The 20736-nt window shown below is 43.1% G+C and overlaps 1 protein-coding gene across 1 annotated transcript; it reads right to left on the reverse strand.

Moving 5' to 3' along the window:
- Positions 1 to 9201: 9201 nt before the first annotated feature.
- Positions 9202 to 20316, reverse strand: MRPL23 (mitochondrial ribosomal protein L23). Its single transcript, XM_058807451.1, has 5 exons — positions 20274 to 20316; positions 20016 to 20138; positions 19266 to 19348; positions 17352 to 17425; positions 9202 to 9564 (listed from the first exon to the last, which is right to left on the reverse strand). The coding sequence occupies exons 1-5, from the start codon at positions 20297 to 20299 to the stop codon at positions 9400 to 9402; spliced, it is 471 nt and encodes a 156-aa protein (XP_058663434.1). The 5' UTR covers positions 20300 to 20316; the 3' UTR covers positions 9202 to 9399.
- Positions 20317 to 20736: the final 420 nt, after the last annotated feature.

The following is a 20736-nucleotide window of genomic DNA, read 5'->3' on the forward strand; positions in this document are numbered from 1 at the left end:
CTGTGCCAGGGCCTGGGCAGCATGGACCTGCTTTTTGAGAGCCATCTCTCTGGTGTCTGGATCTTGGGGAGATGCAGGAAGAGAAGGGGCCCTGAAGGCACTCTATTTCTCAGTACTAGAGTGATCCACAACATACCCAGGGCCACAGCCAAATGCATTAGACCACAGCACTCCCAGATCCTACTCAAGAGTCTTCATAATTCCTCTTCTCAAGCCAAGAAAAACAGCAAGCAGAAAACAAATAACAGTGGGCAAGCAAGAGTATTTGTCCCTTACTACAATGGCCTTAAGCAATCAGAGAGGTAGGGCTGATGAACCTTTAATTACTTGTGCAATAATGACCTCTGTTTCCAGCATTCCTTGGCAGGCAGGAAGTGGCCGGAGCAGTCAGGGACCTGTTATGCTCTCTTCTCCACAGGCTTGAAATTGATATGAAGGCCTCTCACCCAGCTGGTCAAAAGTTTCAAGATATGCTCCACACAGAGGTTGTTTATAGCTATTAAAAGCAGTGAAAAGAAAATACAATAAAAATAAACCAGCTCTTTTACTGAGAAGTTAATGCTGAACAGCACAGCCCTACAGCTGAGGTGTTCAACTTTTTCCAGATAGCTAAAAGAGTGACTTTTTAAAAAAAGCAAGTTATGAAACCAGCTTTCGACCTCAGTACATCAATATTTTATGTAGTGTGTCATACTCCACCAAAGAAGAAAAGGAGGGGCCCTTTTCACTAAGGACACCTAGGTCTTAGCCAGTAAGACAAGAGAGGTCCAGAGGAGAGTGATCACCACTATGACACAAAATGAAGGCAGAAAGATGTTATGGAATTGACCCAAGCTCAGCTGAACCCAGTTTGAGAGTTCACTCTCCCAATTCCCAGGCCACAGAAACAAGTTTCTTTTGGGGGCAGGGGCAAATCATGACGTTCACAACTGGCAGCTGAAGAATGCAGAAGGGGGCTCTACCTCCCCACAGGGTCTACCACATAACTGGATGTACTGTGGCTGAGACAGCTGCCAAGCCTGATGTCTTTCCCAAGCTCCATCTCGGCTGGGATTCTGCAACACAACAGAGGCTGATCCAAAGGTCAGAAAAAGAAACCCTGCAAGAGGCAGCTCACAGACTATTTCACTTCCGAAATAAGTAAGTCTCTTCCTATCCCCATCTTCATCTGCTGGAGTCAGCTTGTGCCTTGACGCATATGGCACCGACAATTTCCCAAAAATCTTGTTCTTTTAATATTACCATTAGCTCTCTGATATCTTGGTTATCCACAGAAACAGTCAGTGTGTCTGCATCCAGCATAGTTCTTGGCCCTGATGTTTTGTGGCAAAGAATTGCACAACACTAATCTAACCCACTGTTGAGTGAAAACATTTTATGTCAGTTTCTATCTTGTCTTCTTTTTTGCTTCTGACAGTCCCCATGCCCATATATCATAAAGGGACTTCTGCATAGTCCATCTATAATTATAATTTCTTCTCATTTCTCCCTCTTTTAGAATTTGTATTTTACAGGCTTTTCAATGTCTTTCTACATTGAGGGGGTCTTTCAGCTTCTTCACTCCCCCTCCTCTTGGAGACAAAGTGGCCAAAACAACATGATGTGTCCCAGTATTTAAGGGAATGTTTGCAACAGCTAAAGATGATCTCCTGGAATTGCTGAGCAGCTTTCCCATCAATTAAAACAGGGAACATGGAGATAAAAGGGGTCAACTCCTTCTGTTGATTGAAACCTCTGCTCTGGGACACATTAGAGCAAATAGAACTGACTTGGATCAGAAAACAGCTGCTCTGAACACAGGACTGAGGCTATAGGCAGACCCGTCAGTTCCTGTCCTCTTTCACCAGTCAAAAAGGATAAGAAAAATTCCAAATGGCAGAACACCATTTGGCTCTAAAGCCTGCTCCAGTGGAATTATCCATTGCTTTCATTAGCCATTCCCTTGCCCTGCCTCACACTGCAGAACTCTGCTGGCCACAAGCCACTGCTCTCAGTGCCCAGAACCTAGAAGAATGTACATGCAAAAAATATGTGATGTGCCCATCTGTTAATCTAAAGGCATTCACCCTGCTTGCTTGTGCAGCTTCCTTAGTTTCTTTCTAGTTGTTTCAGCACTGTAAGATATGAAGGATATCCAGCCAGACAAAGCAGCCTCATCCACTGAGATGTTATCAAGCAAAAGCAACACAGATCTCCACTTTCCCTCCTCTGTTGGATCTCCAGTCAGGTCACAATCACTATTAAGCCCATCTGGAGAAACTGAAGCATTTAAAAATTCACTGAGTCATCAAAAGCAACAAAGAGCAGCAGCAGCAGGCTGCCACACAGCTCTGGAAAAGTCCCCTTCAAAACACTAAATCCCTGGAATGAAGGGCTGCCTTGCTTCATCCATGACATTATTTTAATGGCACGTTCATGAATTCATCCCAAACTTCATTCAGAAGAGTCAACAGGGAGGTGCTGGGAAAGAGGAGCATCATCTCCAGTTTGAAGATCTACCAGGACAGATCCTATGGGCAGAGTGGGAGCACCACAGTGTTAGAGCAACTCAGGGATTCAACATCAAGTCTTAGAGCATCTTAGGCCTGCTCAAACAGACCCTGTAGAGATTTGCCTGATCAGCCCTTAACAACAGGACCCATCTTTGAAGTCCAGGGCCCAGCTACATCTGCACAAGCAGTAGCAGCATCAGGCCCAACACACATTGGGCAAAGAAGCAAAAGAAACAGCCCACCTCTGTTTCAAAAGGCTTGAAAGTTCCTGCCCTTCTCTTCTTCTAGCCCCTTCCATAAAAACTTTGCATGCAGAGCAGTGTCTCTTGGGTCCCTCATTCTCTTGAGCAAAGTAAACAGACCTCCAGTGCAGTGACAAATGAACAACAAACAGAGGGAGAATGAGAAAAAAAAATCTTGCTGCCAACTCGAAGATTTTTTTCTTGGCATGTTTAATTAAAAAAAAAAAAAATGTGCAAGCTATGCCCCAAGGGTGACCCGGCATAAAGCATTTTGGCAGCTCCAATGTCTGCCATTTCCCCTTCACATCACCACAGACACCCCATCTCTTCCTGTGCTCTTACCCCGATGCACACGCACACACACAGAGCCCTGAGAATCCTGGCACCCAGACGGCTTTTTCCTTTTCAAGCATGCCAAAACAAGCTCAGCTCCTAAATCCCTTTTAGAATTTGGGCTTGTGTGGAAATGTGTTTGCCTCCATCCTACGTTTATTTTCTTTTGTTTTCAGGTTTGTTAGCCCAAGGGCAAATGTTGTTCCTAGCACCAGTTTTGGGGTTGCGTTTTGTTTTGTTGCTGATTTTTTTTTTTTGGTATTTATCTTTCAATCAAGTGTTCCTCCTTGCAAGGATAAACAGGATGTTTAGAGACTCTGGGTATGACGACCAGTCTTTGACAGCTGTTGTGAGACACCACACACTGGGTTCACCATGTGTGCAAGCACTGGCACAGCTCAATCTGCAGCAGGCTCTTTTCATGACCTAAGAAACCTTCAACAGCTCTGTGTTTTCAGTGCAGGCTCACAAGAAATGCACCACATAGACATGATCCAAAACAACTCCCTGGCTTCTCCCTCCATTTAGGAGGATAACACCTGCCCACATCACAGCCATTCCCTTTCAAGGCTGCTCATGTCACTTTTTTAGCTACACTAAACTATGCTCTGCCTCTGAGAAATTTTTCTTTTCCAGGTGCATACAGACAGGCAAGAGTCAAAATACTTCTAAATCACAAATCAACACAGGGAGTTTCCCTGGCCTTTTTTTTTTTTTTGGAATGGAAGTTTTCCAAGCCTTGAATCACTGACATTGGTCTGACTCCTAAAACAAGAACTGGAAAATGAAACACGGATAGCACTAAGGGCCAGACCCCAAGCAAGACCTACCTGTCTAAAACTGTGTGTGACCTCTCCAACATCCCAGTCACCACAGAAGAAAATGCACTGCCTAATTCTCCACAGCACAAATTCTCCAAAATCTTAATCACTTTTTATTTGCAGCATATTCTAATAGTGGAAGGCAGGAAAGGTTAAGAGACTGATAATTAGTCCTGTTTTGTAATTAAAAACAATGAGTTTTGGACCAGGCCCTAATTACTATGTTCTCAAGCCACTGTGATATATTTCCCAAATTCAGAAAGCTGGGTGTGTCTGCAACAGCAGCACACACTTTGATAAGCCATGCTATACACAAAGAGCTAAATGCTGTCTAAACAGTCATAAATCACTTCAGAAGAAATGGCTCAACCACTATGTCATCTTATCTAGTCTAAAACCTTTTGCATTTAAAGAAAATAATATTTACAGAAATTACTTCCTTTCTCTACAAACACATGATTCCTGAGCAGCAATGCTCAGTTTTCCCTATTACCACCACTCTGCGTAATTCACAGGACAAATGACAACATGTTGGTGACTTTCATGCTGTTTGGGCCCAGCTTATTCAAGGAAAATTACTTGGTCCTGCAATGCTCATCAAGTTCAAACCTTGAAATCTATTCCAGGTAACATTCAACCACAAGCTTCTGGCCTATGCACAGAAAGTACAGCATGAAATTTTCTGGTGTGTGTCATTCAGGAGGTCGAAAGGGATTATCACAATGTTCCTTTTAAGCCGTGGTACCTATGAGCCTTGGCATATAAGCCACGCTGGAAAGCCATTCTCAGACAACTGCTTTAAATTGGACTCTGAGCAGTCCTTGAACTCTACTTCAGCAGAAAGCAGCTTTGTCAAGATAATGGTTTTACAAGCTTTCAGTCGTCCCAGGAAAAATAGTGTTTGCTTTGTGTCCCCTGCCCTGTTGCACACACTGAGCAGACATCCTCTCTCCAGCCCTCACCGCTCTCTGCAAACCATTCCACAAACACAACAGAGCTGAAGAAGCAATAAAGCAATAGCCTGTCCTACAGCCTGAAAATTCAAACAAGTAAAACAGTTCTCCTGAAATAAAAACCTCAGCTTTGATGTCATTGGGATAACCTGGAAGGAGCAGGAATTCCCCAGCCATGAAGGTATTTTCCACAGCAAATCCACCTTGGATAAAGTAAGCCAAATTTTCCCACTTCTTCATTCACTCAGCACTGCTAATGGCAATGGGTCAAGAGTAGATCAAATCATTGAATACATTTTTTTGTCACCCAATGCATAATTTGGGGCTCGCAGTTGGGCTGCCAGCTAATTTGGGAGCTGAGTGATGCATTGACACACCTGAGGGATGGGATGCCATTCAGAGGGATCTGAACAAGATCAAGAAGTGGGAATCTTGTGAGATTCAGCAAGGCCAGGTGCAAGGTCCTACTCCTGAATTGGGGCATGAAGAGATTAGAGGGATGGAACATCTCTCCCGTGAGTAAAGGCTGAGTGAGTTGGGGTTGTTCAGCCTGGAGTGGACTCTGTGGAAACCTCACTGCAGTCTTTCAGTACTGAAAGGGGGCCCATAAGAAAGATGGGGATAGATTTTTTAGCAGGGTCTGTTGCAATAGGACCAGGAACAATGGTTTGAAACTAAAAGAGGGTCAGTGCAGATTAGATATAAGGAAGAAGATTTTTACCATGTGGATGGTGTAATACTGGAACAGGTTTCCCAGAGGAAACTAGTGGTAGATGCCCCATTCCTAGAAACATTTAAGGACATGTTGGACTGCACTCTGAACAACCTGATCTAGTTGAAGACATCCCTGCTCATTGCAAGATTGATGGACTAGATGGTTTTTAAAGGTCCCTTCCAATCCAAACCATTCTATGATTCTACAGTCTGGGTAACAGAGAAGATAAAGCCACCACAGCTTTCTGTCTAACCACTTACAGCTGTGCTGAACCTTTTGCGGTCACACAGCAAGGCACAGGTGGTAACAAATGGTTACAAGACTCAGTAACTTTGTTATCTGCAGGAACCTATCCCTAGTGCCGACCAGAACACCACCTACAATACAAAACTAATTACTAATTTCTAAGGTGTAATGTTATGGGAGTCACTTAGATAGTACTGTCTCTACAATTTGTTTCAGAAAAACCAGAAGCAATTGCATGCTCCCTCTGAAGTGTCCTGGTACTGCCGGGGTAGCTGGATGGTACTGCTGGGATAGCACCCACTCAGCATAGCCAGATGCCTTTCTCCACCAGACCAGCCAGCACAGCCAACTGCACATCCATCGGCTGTTCCAGCCCTTTACTCTCTTTGGCGGGTTGCACATGTTCAGAGAGGAAAGAAACTGCGTTCAGCATCTCCCTTGCACGTCAGAGAGAGCAGCAGCTGCAGAGCTGTCCACGCCAAGGGCAGGACCTGGCTTCTCCTGCACCACAGTGAACATCAGTCTCTTCAACCAAGTCATTACTGTGGCCCTCAGAGAAGTTGTTCATGTGTATATGCACATCCTTGGCCCACAGGTATGGCCACTGACATAGCCAAGGGCAGCTCAACACCTCTGACAGCAGAGCTAGATGTGACTTCAGGAGCTGCTCACTCTTTACATCACACAAAACAAACATCAGGATGTGCTGGAAGGAGCACAACACATTGAACAAAACTCAGAAAAAACTCAAGAGACCCTATCCTAGTTTCAGCATTGGTTTGCTGTACTTCTCTCTGGTACACCTGATACAATCTGTATTTTTGTATTAAAGTATCCTCTCTGTTATCTTTTAGCCCACCTGTACAACTTGGGGGATGGGATTTGTGAAGCACTGAAGCACCAGATCATATCTACCACTACCACTTCCTCAGAAACACTGCTCAACTGGGAAAGACTCAAGAGCTTTTTAATCTCACTTCCATAGCAATAGGGAGCATTACAGCAAAATAATGTTGGCTCTTTTCTTTTTTTTAATCTTACCTTAGTTTCATAGGAATACTGTTTTAGAAGTAGCTGGTAACATTGAGGAATGAGTCCCTGCCCAGTAACAGTGGCTTGGAACTTGGTGATCTTTTAGGCCCCTTCCAAGTCAAACCCTTCTATAGGATTACATCATTTCTGTCTTATGCAGCTTGAGTATCTGCCAGAATTTGGTTACAGCAGCTTCATACAGATATGGGTGTATTTGCATCTCTTCCCTTTCGTGCTACTCTAAACAGAAACCTGCCTTGAACATGAGCTAGAAATTAATTGCCCATGGAGAAATCACAGAGTAGCAAAGCATGGTAGACCTGCACAGGGGCTTTAGATACTTACAGAGCCTAGAGCACATTTGGGACTGCAAATAAATTTCACTCACCTTGGGTCCTCAACACCAGTGCAGAAGCTGGCAACTCCAACACCTCCTGACCGTTAATAGGGAAGGCAGAGGATGATGGTTAAATCTATCTTTGCTGTTACACCCAATGCAGCCTCATTGATCCAGAACTAATATACCTGACTGTCTGCTTGCTCAAAGCTGACCAACCACTTAGGAAGACATATGGCAGCACCAGATGAGCCCTTTCTATCTTCACTATGGTGAAAAAGATCAAGTTACTCACATTGGAAATAACCACAAAGGACAGTGAAGAACAAATAGCAAATTCCATAATATTATATTGAAGGAACATAGCCCAAGTTGCAATGTAGGTCATCACCGTACTGATCTGTGAGTTTGAGAAACAGCTCCTTTAAAAAATGTATTAAAGGAGGAGGGAGGAGGAGACTGTGTACAGCAGAGACATCCTTGCACCCAGACAAATTCAGTCACCCTACTTTAAATCTGCAGGCCAGCTCCTGATTTAACCTGGAGTTTCATCTGTCACTACAAAACTCTGGAAATGTTGCCTTTGCAGATAGGCCAAACACGTGAACTGTTTTCAGTGAAGTCAGTATTTTTCCATATCTGCTATTGTAACTCTGCTGGCAGGCTGGGAGTAGCAAATCCTCCCTTATCTCCCTTCTCTCTAAGAGCATCTCTCTGTTTAAGTACCAGCTAACTTAGATCATACATGATCCCCCTTGGAAAGTGGACAGAGAGGGGGGTGTAAGCAGCAAACCACAGAAGGAGGTGGACTGTCATGCACAAGGAAAGTAGCAGGGATAAAGAGGTGACTAATGAACAGAAGGGGGTGTGTAAAATCCTACTTGGATTGACTCTCTGGAGAACAGCTGTTTCCTTGTAAACATCTTGCTAGCTGTCCAAACAAGAAGTTGAGACACAGAACAATAAAGGAGAGCACCCGGGTAGAAGCATTGAAGGCATGGGCTCACTCACTGCCCTGCCAATTGCTCCAAGTGGCAGAATTCAAAAGCCAGGGGAACATCAGCTATACATTTAACCCTGCACATGCTGTGTTGCAGCAAACAGCCTGCAGAGATACCCTTCTCCATCTGTGAATTCCTTCCTAGCCCTCCTTTTCCCCCACTATTTCTGACACAACAGCAGAGCACATTACTTGACAAAGAAAAAGAGGAAATATCCTCATCAGAGCGAGGAGAAACAGCCACAGAGCCAAGAAATGAAAACACTGAACGTGGCAGCCCAGAAGGCCGAGAAAAGTTCTACCACTATGCTGGCATCAGTAACTTGGAAGCAGAGGGAGTTACACCAGAGAAAGTAAAAGGAGTCTTTTTATTAGTCCTCAGCACAACACAGGCTACACTGGCAGAAGCATTTCCATGCCAATACAACTGTGTCCACACAGGACACTTGCCAGTACTGCAAGGTAGCTGTGGAGTGGGGAAGGAAACCAGCACAACTATGCCAGTAAACATTCCTAAGGCAGGCTGGTCACAGAGAACAGCTACCTGCACTGCACAACAGCAAGTAGAGACATGCACCACATTGGTCTGCTTCTTGATGTTTAAGGGGATCAAACACACATGTGCACAGTCACAAACCTGCCCTATAAACCCTGTCCCCAAAATGCCACACAAGTGTTACAAGAGTACATTAAGATCACATGCATTTCTCTAGGAAAGGAGGGGTCACTGCAAGGAAGGCAGTAAGATAGTGGGACCCACTAAGTGACAATTCAGGGAACCCTACACCCTGAGCCTATAGTCCAGTTTTCTATACTTCCATGTCCATTTCTGACTAACCTATGTTGACTTTTAGACATTCTAGTCAATAGAAACTGCGTGTATCCTAGGAAATTAAACAGCCTATTTCTACTCAAAACAACCTGCAGCAGCACGAAAAAGGTAAGCACAATGATACTCTCATAGTCAGAAATGACAACAAGGAATTCCACATTCTAGAAATAGTCCACAAGTTCACACAAAAGACCTGGTGCAGTCAGATTTATTTTACCTTTTTATTTCTTCAGGGACATTTTGTTGTAGTCATGTACAAACAGCCAGAAAAAAAGACACGCTAGCAAGGGCTGCTCAAGAATAAACATTCAGTCATTACAAGAAGGGAAGAGAAGAGTGCAAGTTGTGCTAATCAAAATCCCTCTGAGCCTAAAGGAAGGCAGCTGGCTTGTTACATCAAAGTCCAAACCAATCAGGGACTCCACCTCGTCTGGGGTCACCCTCCTCCTTCTGCTTCTCTTTCTCCATATATTTATCCCTGAAGTCATCGAAAGAGCGAGTTTCTGTGTCTTGTTCTTTCTCTGGAAATAGGTTGGGAAACTGAAAGGTTTGTCCTTGGCCCTAAAGAGAAAACAAATGGTCAGAGAAACATTCCAGCCTTCCTGCAGTAGCTATGATCTTAGGGTGAAACACCACCCTGAATTTTCAGCTAGTGCAGAATTGTACCTTGTGACCTCCCAAAATCTCTTTCCACCCACGTCCCCAAGGTATATGTACGTCCCTTCTCCTCAATAGCTAACCTCTCCTCCTGTGTGCTACTTAAGATACTGACATCTTGGGTTTTTTTAACAGATGAATGATCAGGAGGTGGACATCTCTTCAAAGACTTTGAATCAACTCAGACATGTTGTGTGAGTCACACAACAGTAAAAGCAAGATGAGCAAAACAAGTGATTTTGTTAAAGTACCACCACCAGGGAAATACACAGTGGAGCAGGCATTCATTATGTTAACACTCAGGATATGAGTAGTGGTTGTAGCTGTTTAGATCTCAGCTAAGGATAACAGAGAGCACTCCTAGCAGCTGTTACTGGAGGGTGTAATGTGGGAATAAGGAATAACAGATATCAGAGGTCTCTTATCAACAGACATAAAGACTATGGTGTAAAACAATTACAGTGGGAACAATCTGTCTAATATATCACTAATGAGATTAAAGTGATTACATCTGCATCAGTCATTCTGCCTAACAGACAAGTCATCTTAGTGAAACATCATCATCAGATCTATGTCTCCCACTTGGAAAATAAACAGTTGCTTGGTCTCTGGTTTTTATCTAACAGCAGGAAACCATTTTTCTGTGGAAATGTACTATCCCATTAACATTACCTACTTATTTTTAGTGGTGTTTGCTCTAAGCACAACTTCATTAAACTCAACAATATCAGCCCTTCCATTCTGTATGGGACTTTGCATAATAAAACTTTTAACTGGCCACCCATAACCCTAAAATTACTCTCCAAAACACTTAGAAACATTACAATACATTAACTTCTTTGGCAGCATTCTGCATACAGAAATCTCAAGAAAAGCATTTAACTGCTTCAGATGAAAACAGGTGGGTTTGGCTTTTTTTCAGATCAGCCAGTCTTTAAATTTATGCAGTAAATACATCCAAACAAGAGGCTCAGTTATGAAATGGTTCCACAAAGGACATGAAAGGAGCACTCCCCAGCATACCTACTCTTCATTCTGGGATCAGAAATATGACATAAATAAATCCAACAGAACGATCACCACGTCCCTGACCCAGCTGAATGTCTGCTATGTTTTATTTAATCATATACACTCGACTTAGCAAATAACAGGTGTGAAAAAATCTAAACCTCGTATGCTTTGGAGAGAAAAAAGCATGTGTTATCCCAGATGAGATTACCCAGACTGGAATCTACAAAATACCAACTATACCCAGCAATGCTCCGGTTGTTTTTGTAGTGCATACTTCTTGGGGGTTTCCTAAGAGCCTGACCATACTACAAAAACAACAAGGGAGCTGCTGCGTACATTGCTTTTTCCTTGATTTTAGCCTGGATAAGCTCAACTGGAACATATCAAGGTTTTCCTTTCCACTGCTGTACACTCTTGGGGTTTCAGTTCTTTTGTACCTTTAAATTACCAACAAGTATCCTCATAAAAGCTGTCCTTTGACAGCTAAAGCACAGTCCCATTTCATGGCACAGAAACTGGCCTTACCAGGGTCCTTGAGCAAGCCCAAAGCTGCAGCCTACTGAACTTCTTCCTGTACTAGGATCAGCAACAAGCACCCTTGCGGCCAAGCACTGCCCAGGATTTTAGCACACTGAAACATTTGGAAAGGAATTTGCTAATATTACAAAAAATTGCTGTGTTTTTACTGTGCTGTGGGCAGGTCACTCAGCCCTGCAGGACCTACAGAACAGACAGGGCCCATACTACAGACCTGTCTGCCCTGGAGGGGAAGCCATTTTAGTTAAACAAGTCAGAAAACAACTCAGGCTGACATGGTAGGCACACCACCTCCACTGAAAATCTGAGAACTATTTATACTGGTAACAGTGTAGTAAGGGACTGTTCTTGTTATGCAGCTCTTTCCTTCTGGTATGCTTCCAGGACCAATGCATTTCCCTTATTGGAGAATGAAGGAAAGCTGTCCCTAAAGCATACTAACAACATCACCGTAATTCGCTAAGCATTGCAAAACTGTTATTATTTTAAAAAGAGGAAAGAAAGCAAAAAAGATACACACAGAGGCTGTAGCAAAACCAGACAAACCTTTAAGCTGTTTATCAAAGTGCTCACAGTTCCCATTTCAAGGCCGGTGGAAGTCAAATATTGAGCTGAAAATGTCAATCTGTATCTGGAGTCTTTTAATAAATCAAAATCAGCACAGACTAGTTGGCTCTTTCCAGCTCTTGTTTTGTGAAGAAATTCTGATTTTGGCTGGCAGCCAAACACGATTTGAAACAGCCAAGACATTACACCCTGAGAACTGAAGGTTGATAAATCTTAAGTAACAATACTCTGCAGTAATACTGCACTGTAAGGCTCTGGAGTGATGAAAGCTGTATGAAAAATAGCTGTTGTGCATGCTCAGTAGCTAGTTTTTAGAAGAAGCCTGTATCTTGGGTATTTCAAAATTTAAAAAATACCAAAAGGCATCAACTTACATAAAGGATTGTGAGTCTGTCCAGGCATATTTACACTCAATGCATCTTCCACATAATGCCAGAGGCTACTGAGGTTCAAGCTCATATGCCACCTCCTTAAAAAAAAGCCTACCAAAGGGACAGAGGGATTGTCACTCCTTTATACAGTGTTGCTTTTCCTTAAACAACTTCTTTGCAAAAGCTTTTCCTTCTATACAGCAACCATCTGACAACCATATGATAAATGCACCCTCAATGAAATCCTCGCTGGAATAAAGCAAGCAATTGTTACCAACCAGTTCATCAGGGTTTATCTGGTTTACAAATTGCTAGAACATGGAGTGCTGGCATTTCCAACCGGAAAGGAAGATTCTGCCTTACTTGAAAATCTTGCATTTGTCCATGGTTTTACCTTTTGCAAGCTATTTATCCCTTTAATTGCTGAATTACTGAAATTATCATAAGCTGAAGTAACCTTTAAAAAGGCTAGAACTTGCTTCTGCTTTAGAACTTCAGCCAGCATAATTACCTTAGCTAGAAGCACAGAGAAAAGGGGAGAAGATAACACTACCTTTCTACTCAACACAGCTGTGCTAAAAGAAAATCCTGTGAAAAAAACAGACATTGGAAAAAAAGTAATTTTGCATGGAACTGAGTGGTGCACTGACAGCAAAAGATCTTTTTCACCAATGTGAAGTGATCCCCTGATACTCTGGAATTTGTCAGGGTAAGCTCTATTACCATGTGTTCACCTCACTCTCAAGTGAAGCCTTACAATACTATTAAAAAAAGGAACAAAAAGCCCCAAACAAAGCAAGTCAGAGGTGGCATTGAACACATAAAAAATTAAAGGCAACATGATGATTTTATACATTGTTGTTCTCAGTTTGGGGTTTTCCCAGAGACCTTCCTTTTTCTTACAGATTCTGAGGCCGTGCACAAGTGAAATGGATGGTCTCACAAGTGAGAGTGTTCAGATAACAGAAATGGGACCCATTAAACTGCTACTCCTCTAATCCTCAATTCAGCATTACCCAAAAATAAAAGTGAATTATATACAAAGCCTTATGAGGATTCATTTGCTAAATGCTAGTAACATACTTCATGAAAAAAGTGACCTAAGCATCAAACATGTATTTTCCCTTTAGATTTCAAGCCTTTATCCTAAGAAAGTGTGAAAACACACCTTGTTCTTGGAGTCTGTCTAAGGAGTTATCACAGCAGTGGTACATATTGCCTCCATTCATTTTAATGAGAGGTTAAGTGACCATAATTAAGCCTATGAAGTCAAGTGCTGGCCTTTCCACTGCCGAGCCTCACATCAGAAAACTGCTGGAAGGATTACCCAGCACAAATTGACTTATACTTCTCTGACCTTTGAGTCCCCTGAAAAGTTTAGAAATGGAAGATCAGCACAGATATTACTGTGCAGCAATGATGCAGCAAACACTGATCATGTAAACAACTGTGAGATCTTCTGGTTATTTGGATAATTGAAGCACTTACTACTGTCCTTCAGAATTAACAGAAAAGTGATGTTTATTGTATCATTAACTACAAAAATGTTGGACTCCCAAAAGCATGGGACGCAGTCCAGCAGTAGCAGCAAATGCAGTTAAGTTTAATAATCCAGGGCATTTGAACAATTCTCCTACTACTGCAGTGGTAACATCTGATGCTAAAATGTATGGCAAAACAGCACAGAAAGCAACTTCCAAAATCCACTCAGGAGCAACACTGCATATGATCATCCAAGTTTCCTCTGAATTCAAAAGAAAACTGCTGTCACATCTGATGTGCAAATAGGCTAACTACTGCGAGTGTACAGGATACTCTAAACGGGGGTTGAGGAGAAAGTATTTGCAAAAACGTTCCCACCAGTGCCATCATTCAAGCAGCTAAATAGGTGTTAGTCCTAACGCTGACAAGGTCAGCCTCCTTTTTACAGCCATCTCCACTCCATTTCTCAAAACAGGTTTAATTAAAAATAGGTCTGGATTCCAGAGGCTTGTCTACAGTTGTGCTCCCACGGGTACTAACACCTGTTAAGCTAAACCAGTGAGAACACTAAAGGAGGAAAAGGAGGGGATGTTGTTGTTTTTTTTTAATTTCCCTGATGTTAAGGTAACTGCAAAGTTTCCCACTGGCTTTCTTTTCTTCTATTTTTTTTTTTCATTTTCATTATAATAATTATAGCTATATTGGAGTAAGTAGAAAGGCTGCCGTATTACACATATTTTATCTAGTTTGCAAAGATATAAAACTTGGGTTTAATTTAAAGAATAGAACAGTGTAGAAAAGTAGCATTTGATAACACAGGGCCATAAGTCTCTAACTTAAACCTTTCTCACCACATTCCAAAAGGGGAAAAAAGGCAAGCAGGCTCTGGAATGGCAAGATATTGTTGATCCACAGCCTTCTATGATTTGAGGTATTTTTTTAGTGTGAAAATATTATGCTTGGACAGATCACTTATTTGTCCAGTTACCGCCTGAGAATAAAGTAAACAGCTCTGAATCTCCAAGAAATAGTATTTGGAAAAGAAAGGACAACAATGCTTACATGTGGAACAGCTGGGGCACTAGTCTGACACCTAAGGGCATGTTGACTATGACTTCATACACCTTCCACCTTTGAGACACTTGCAGTAAGTCAAAGGATGTGTGTGTTGCACTGGGACACATAAGGTGATGGTTTATGAAGCAGAGAAACATAACTGCTCATCAGAATGAACTCAATTTCATTCAGGTAAACTGCACCACAGCTGCAAAGTCACACTGGAAAGAGCAACACTTCCACCTAGTGGGCAACAGAAAGATCAACCCAAGAGCTTCCAAAAACACTTTTGTATTTTTCCAGTCATAAGCAGTTTTAACTTGAAACTGGATTAATGAGAGAAAACACAGCTGGTAAAAATGGTGGGAAAGCCCAGCTACTCTGAGTCATGGCAGATGCAAACTAATTCTCATGAAAATAAGGATTTTACAGTGGTTACCAAAGACTTTCCTAAATTAGGCAGATAGTAACAATGAACTGCATGGGGCCTGTAATGGCCTGATCACACCCTGAATGAGACGAAGGCAAACCCTTTAGATTCAGAAATGACACTGGGTTTCTGGCTTCACCCACTGTTTCAAGCTGGTGTGAACACAGAGCTGGGATCTCATTGTCTGAGACATCAGAGCTAGTGATGAAAAGCAACAAACAAAAGTAAAAAGAGAAAGGGGGAGGAAAAAAGAAACCTAAATGTTAATAAAATTAACAGACCACAACAACAATAGGAAATAAAACAGACCAAAGAGACCAGGAATGAGGTGAGGAAAAAACACAGACATCAAGCTTCACAGGCAAGAGTTTAGTGAACGGTCAGGATGCCCTCCCTTGACATGAAAAACACCACCAAAAAGTGTCCCCTGACCCTGTTCATGGAAGAGATGGAAAACATGGCATTCCTTAAGAATTTATTATGGTGACTACAGTGTAAGGCAATAAGGGACTCTTGCTGTCCCATGTACTATGAGAGCCCAGCCACAGTGCAACAGGGCTCTGTGCATTGCCCAGAAGACAAAATGGGAGGCTGGAGAACAACCAAATTACTCCTGTGCACCTGCCTCCAATACCAAGCTAGTTTAGGTAAATCTCCACACCTGGGCTGACCAATCCTTAAGGTTATGGCAATTATTCTACGTTGAGAGGCTGAATGTGAAATAAACACACAAAGGCACTGCCTTAAACCTCTTAGTCCAACAGAGCAGCAGCAGCATTCTGCTTCCCACTCCTTCCCCCTGAGTATCCATGGGTTGCACACTACCTCCTTCTCACCTCAGCAGACACAGGACACAAGACTGCATTACAGTGAAACAGAATTTGAACTACAGTTCACTAGAAAGCCCTGTCTGCCTCAGGGAAACAAGTTTCTAAAAGCAAGGAAGTCACTAGCAGGAGGCTGTGGCAATGGAAAGTGCCTGCAACTACCTTCTAAAACGAACAACACTCAGGGAAAGCAACTTGTGAGATACAACATTATCAATTCAAGCATTCACTTCCTTATCATGCAGTTCTGCTCTCAAAACAAAAACCTAGCCCAATCCAGGAGGGAGAATCTGCTCACCAAAGCAAACTATTCCTTGAAAAAAGGAATGTGTGTTTTAGCCATAGTGATGTAAAATCCTCAGAGATGAGGATTCCTTTAACTTCAGCAAAGTAAAGCAAAGTAACTCCTCATCTAAATATAACTGTTACTTTTTAGTAACATTGCACTTTACACTATTCTCCTAAATTAGGTAAGGGCTGTCTAAAAGAACACTCATCCTCACTTTTCCTTCTATTCCCCTTCCCAGAAGGGGCTTAGAAAAAAACTTATAAGCATATTTAAACGTTGAAATATTAAAAACCAGATTTCCCATTGTTTGTGCCTCTTGAGTTTGACCCCAAGTCCATATGAAATCTTAGCCAGTCTTTAGGGTCGGAGAGTGCTCCTCCAACACTGAATCCTTGTTCCAAGACAGAGTTAATTTAACAGTGACATTATGTTGCCAAGTGCAATTTTAAGCTTCTGGTTTCACAACCATAAATACCATCCCTTTAATGTCATTTTGGTATGTGAAGAGTTTTCTGTCACTGGTTGCACTGCTTTTTTGCATAAAGACAGGTAAGCCTGACAGAAGGTTAAACTATAAATTAGTCCTGTTATGAAAGAAATTTACAAGAACATGAAGCTCCTTTTCCACTGGGCAACCAATGTATGTTTCAGAGTCCGGTTCAGCCACAAAGCAAGCTTGTTTAGACATGACTAAAGGCTCTCCAAGGAATAAGCCTTAGTCTTCTCTGAAATTCAAAGACCTTTAATAAGAAGTTCCCTACCCTCACAATATATTCTTTCACTTACTGGACATTTCAGCAATCAACCACACAAGTTGTGAACCTTCCAGCACACAGAGTACAGGGTCAGCATGAAACTCTCTGGCAAAGCAGAACCCTATGACATCAGTCCACAACCTACAGACAGACCTCAAACCAACACGGGACTTATTTTGTTTGAATTTGATCTTTAGAGCAAGTCATTTAAATCTTTTTACATTCTGGAATGTGTTAAAAGAAACTTTCACTGTTAGAGGATTGTCAGAAATATTCAGCCAACCAGGACAACTCCCTGGCCATTACTTTCAGCTGGCTGGTTAACAGTGCCCTCCTCTTTCCTCACAAGTGTCCAAGTTAACTCACCAGCTGTACATAGGCGACCTTGTAATCTGGCTTCTTCACTCTCTGATTCCTGTGATTCCTCTTGTTGTTTGCACCTGCAGGAATGAAGAGAACCCCACCTTTTACTTCCCAGGACTTCTGAACTCTCCAAAGCAAGGCCAAGCTGAAGGAGGGACTTAGCTATCTCTGATTTATTGTTATGAGGAAAACTCTTCCTTCACTAGGAGCACAGTCTCACAATTATTAAAGGGTACTGGAACTGGTGGACACTGCTCTCCTCATTTACAGGCAGGGAAAGAAGGCAACACCAGCCTGCTGCCACTGTGCCTTCACACACAAAGTCTGCAAAGAAGCAAGGAGAAAAGTCTCCCAAGGAGGGGCCAGGGGTGATAAACTGCTCTCCCAACATCCACAGCTTCAGCAAGACAAGGAGAAAATTACCACTAAGTAGCTTTAAGCTTGACAATTTTTTGTATTCAGCTGATGAGCTGGATCTATTGTTTATACACCAGGATATTATATTCCACATCCAAACAAACTAAAGCACCTCAACCTCCTCCAACCATGCTGGACAACTCACCCCTTCATGTTAAGCAGACATGAAAGCTCTCAGATTATTAGGAGTTCTAACCCTTTTTAATCCCTGACTATATACCACCACCTAAAATTAGCAGAGGGGGGCAATATGGTTATAAGGACAAGCATGGCTATTTTTCAGTGCTGTTTGGAACTATATGTGTTTGGTATTTATGACTTAATTCAATTCTGGTTTTCACACAAGCATATTACAGATTATACTTCCAGGGTTTTTCCTTCCTTTGTAAATTAAGAGTTTTACAACCTTATTTTGAAGCTTTTTCTTTTATCCTCCATTTTTCACTACTAAAGGTCTTTTTTTCCTATTCCTTTTAAAATCATCCTTTATCTTACCATCATAAACAGACAATTCCTTTCATAGAGTCACTACATGAAAAATGAAAAACCCAGACCTCAAAGATGTCCTAACCAATAAGTCACTCTCCACCCAATAATTACACTGCCTGGTAATCAAAAATGTAAACAAACATAAAAAAAAAAAGAAAAATATTTTTGACTGCATCCAAAATGCAGTCAGAGAAGCTCTGGGGAAGGAAGCATTCATATGTAAAGGTGACATTATCTAAATTGATCTTATTTCAATTGGAGATGAGTCCCTCTGCCTCCAAGTCAGAATTCAGCATAGGAATGTTTTTTCTTTTTCTCTTGGGCTGTTTTTTTTTTTGGGGGGGGGGGGCTTTTGATGGACATTTGGGTGTTTTTTGTTGTTGTTGCTGTTTCTAGGTGTTGGACAGGAGAGAAATACCACAAGTGGCAACATTCCAGTCTGTAGCAGAAATTTGGTAACAACAGGTGATAAAAACATTTAAGATGTTTTTCTGACATTATCTACTGGTTCGAGAGAGCATTTTTCTTTGCTCTACAAACTTTGCCTTTTGTTAGACCATAGTACCTCCTGTGTGTGCATGCAAGCTAATCTCAGCTCATTTTTAAAATGAAGGCTACAGCTGAATTTAAGTTTAATTACTACTTGCATTAAAACACATGAAGCAGTTCCTTCTGAAGGGAGACACCCACTGGTCTTCAAGGAGAAACAGTAGTAACTACAAAAGCACAAGCTACATAACTGTCAGGATGATCAGCCTTTTTAAATTCAGATTTTTCTTTTTAGAGTGAAACTTACATCATCATTTAATCACAGCATTCAAATATGAAGTGATGCATGTTTATTTGAAGGGATGAATAAGCAAGTATGCTACAAGACATCACCAGCTAAGCACCTGGAACCACTGCAACCAAAGTCTGCTGAAATCTAACAGATCTTTTGAAAGGTAAAAGTCTACTCTGGCTGCATAGGGATGCTGTATTCATCCCTCTGCATTACTCAACTGCACTTACCATACTGTATCCTGGTCCTCACAGCAGCTACTGGCACATTGTATATTCTTTCAAGGTAATTCCTGATATCCAATTTTGTCATTCTAGGCAATGAAAAAACATTTTGGGGAAAGAAAGTAAAAAAAGTGTAAATATTGAAACAAAATAAACTAGAGACTGGTTGATACTGAGGAATAAATATTTCTTCTTGCTTTAACCAAGACAGATTTATGACATGAAAGTGTAAACTCAACCTAGACCACACACTGCTACAGCGATTTATGATCCATAAACTGTAACAACTGTCAAATATTTATCCTCTGTAGCCTCAACATTCAAACTGCCAGGTTTTCTGTGTTCGTATTCTGTGTTCAGCAGGCTTGCCCAACCTGAGACACCTTTCTTTATTCTGAGTAGGAGCTGCTGATCTTACCAGAACCTGCCACAGTCTTATGGGCTCTAATGCGTGCCAGCAAACTGGTCGGGCTGAGAGTCCTGACAAATAACTGCATACCACTTTGCAAGAGTCCTGACAAATAACTGCATACCACCTTGCTTACCCTGGATCGAATTCTAGGCACTTCCTTCTTCCCAAGCCCGTCCCTGGGAAGGCTGAGCCTCACTCACACTGGGGGAGAGGAGCCACGCAAAGCTCCTCATTAAATCAGTGCCCTCTGCAGGGTCTGCCCGCTGCAGGAGCCCCTTCCCTCCCTGCCGCGGCACTCGGCCCCCAGCGCTGAGCCCTCAGGCAGCAGCCGTGCCCGCACTCACTCCATGGAGACGCGGAACTGCACGGTGTCCTCGGGCTGCGGCACGCCGGGCCGCACCGCCAGCATGAAGAAGTTGGGACGGAAGATCCGCAGCTGCGGGCCGCCCCTCTGGAACAGCGGGTACCTGCGGGAACACGCCGCCGCTCACTAACCGGCCTGCCCCCCACACCGTGCCCCGAATGAGCCCCTCCCGGCCCTCATCCCGCCCCACCGCCGCCCGTCCCGTCCCGTCCCGTCCCGTCCGCCCCGCTCGGCTCACACGGCCCTCCTGGCGCCCGCCGCCATGGCCGAGCCCCGCACTAGCAGCCGCGCCAGAGCGGCTCCGGCGGGGCGGCGGCGCCCCCTGGTGGCGCGGAGGAGCGCGGCAGGGCCTCGGCCGGGCCGGGGCCGCGGGGCCCTGTGGAGGGGCCGCTGTGCCCGGCCCGGCCCTGCGCAGCCCGGAAGATGAGGAGGGGTCTGAGGCATCTCTCTTAAGAGGAGAGACTGCGGGAGCTGGGGCTGTTTAGTCTGGAGAAGAGAAGACTCGGAGAGGATCTCGTTATCGCGTACAAATATCTCAAAGGCGGGTGCCTGGAGCACGGTGCCAGACTTTTCAGGGCTGCCCAGCGATAGCACAAGGAGCAATGGCCGTAACTGAAACACGAGAAGTGCCACCTCAACGCGAGGAGGAATATCTTCACACTGAGAGTGGCAGAGCCCTGGAGCAGCTGGCCAGGGGAGAA

Source organism: Ammospiza caudacuta, chromosome 6, assembly GCF_027887145.1.
Source record: "Ammospiza caudacuta isolate bAmmCau1 chromosome 6, bAmmCau1.pri, whole genome shotgun sequence".
Taxonomy (NCBI): Eukaryota; Metazoa; Chordata; class Aves; order Passeriformes; family Passerellidae; genus Ammospiza; species Ammospiza caudacuta.

Bases quoted from the DNA above. Each gene is read 5' to 3' on its own strand.
- MRPL23 (XM_058807451.1), bottom strand. From the start codon at position 20,299: ATGGCGGCGGGCGCCAGGAGGGCCGT. The intron at 20,139-20,273 runs GTGAGCCGAGCG...GTGTTCCCGCAG, and splicing joins GCGGGCGCCAGGAGGGCCGT to GTACCCGCTGTTCCAGAGGG. The intron at 17,426-19,265 runs GTAAGTGCAGTT...TCATTCCTGCAG, and splicing joins GAGGACCAGGATACAGTATG to GTGCAAACAACAAGAGGAAT.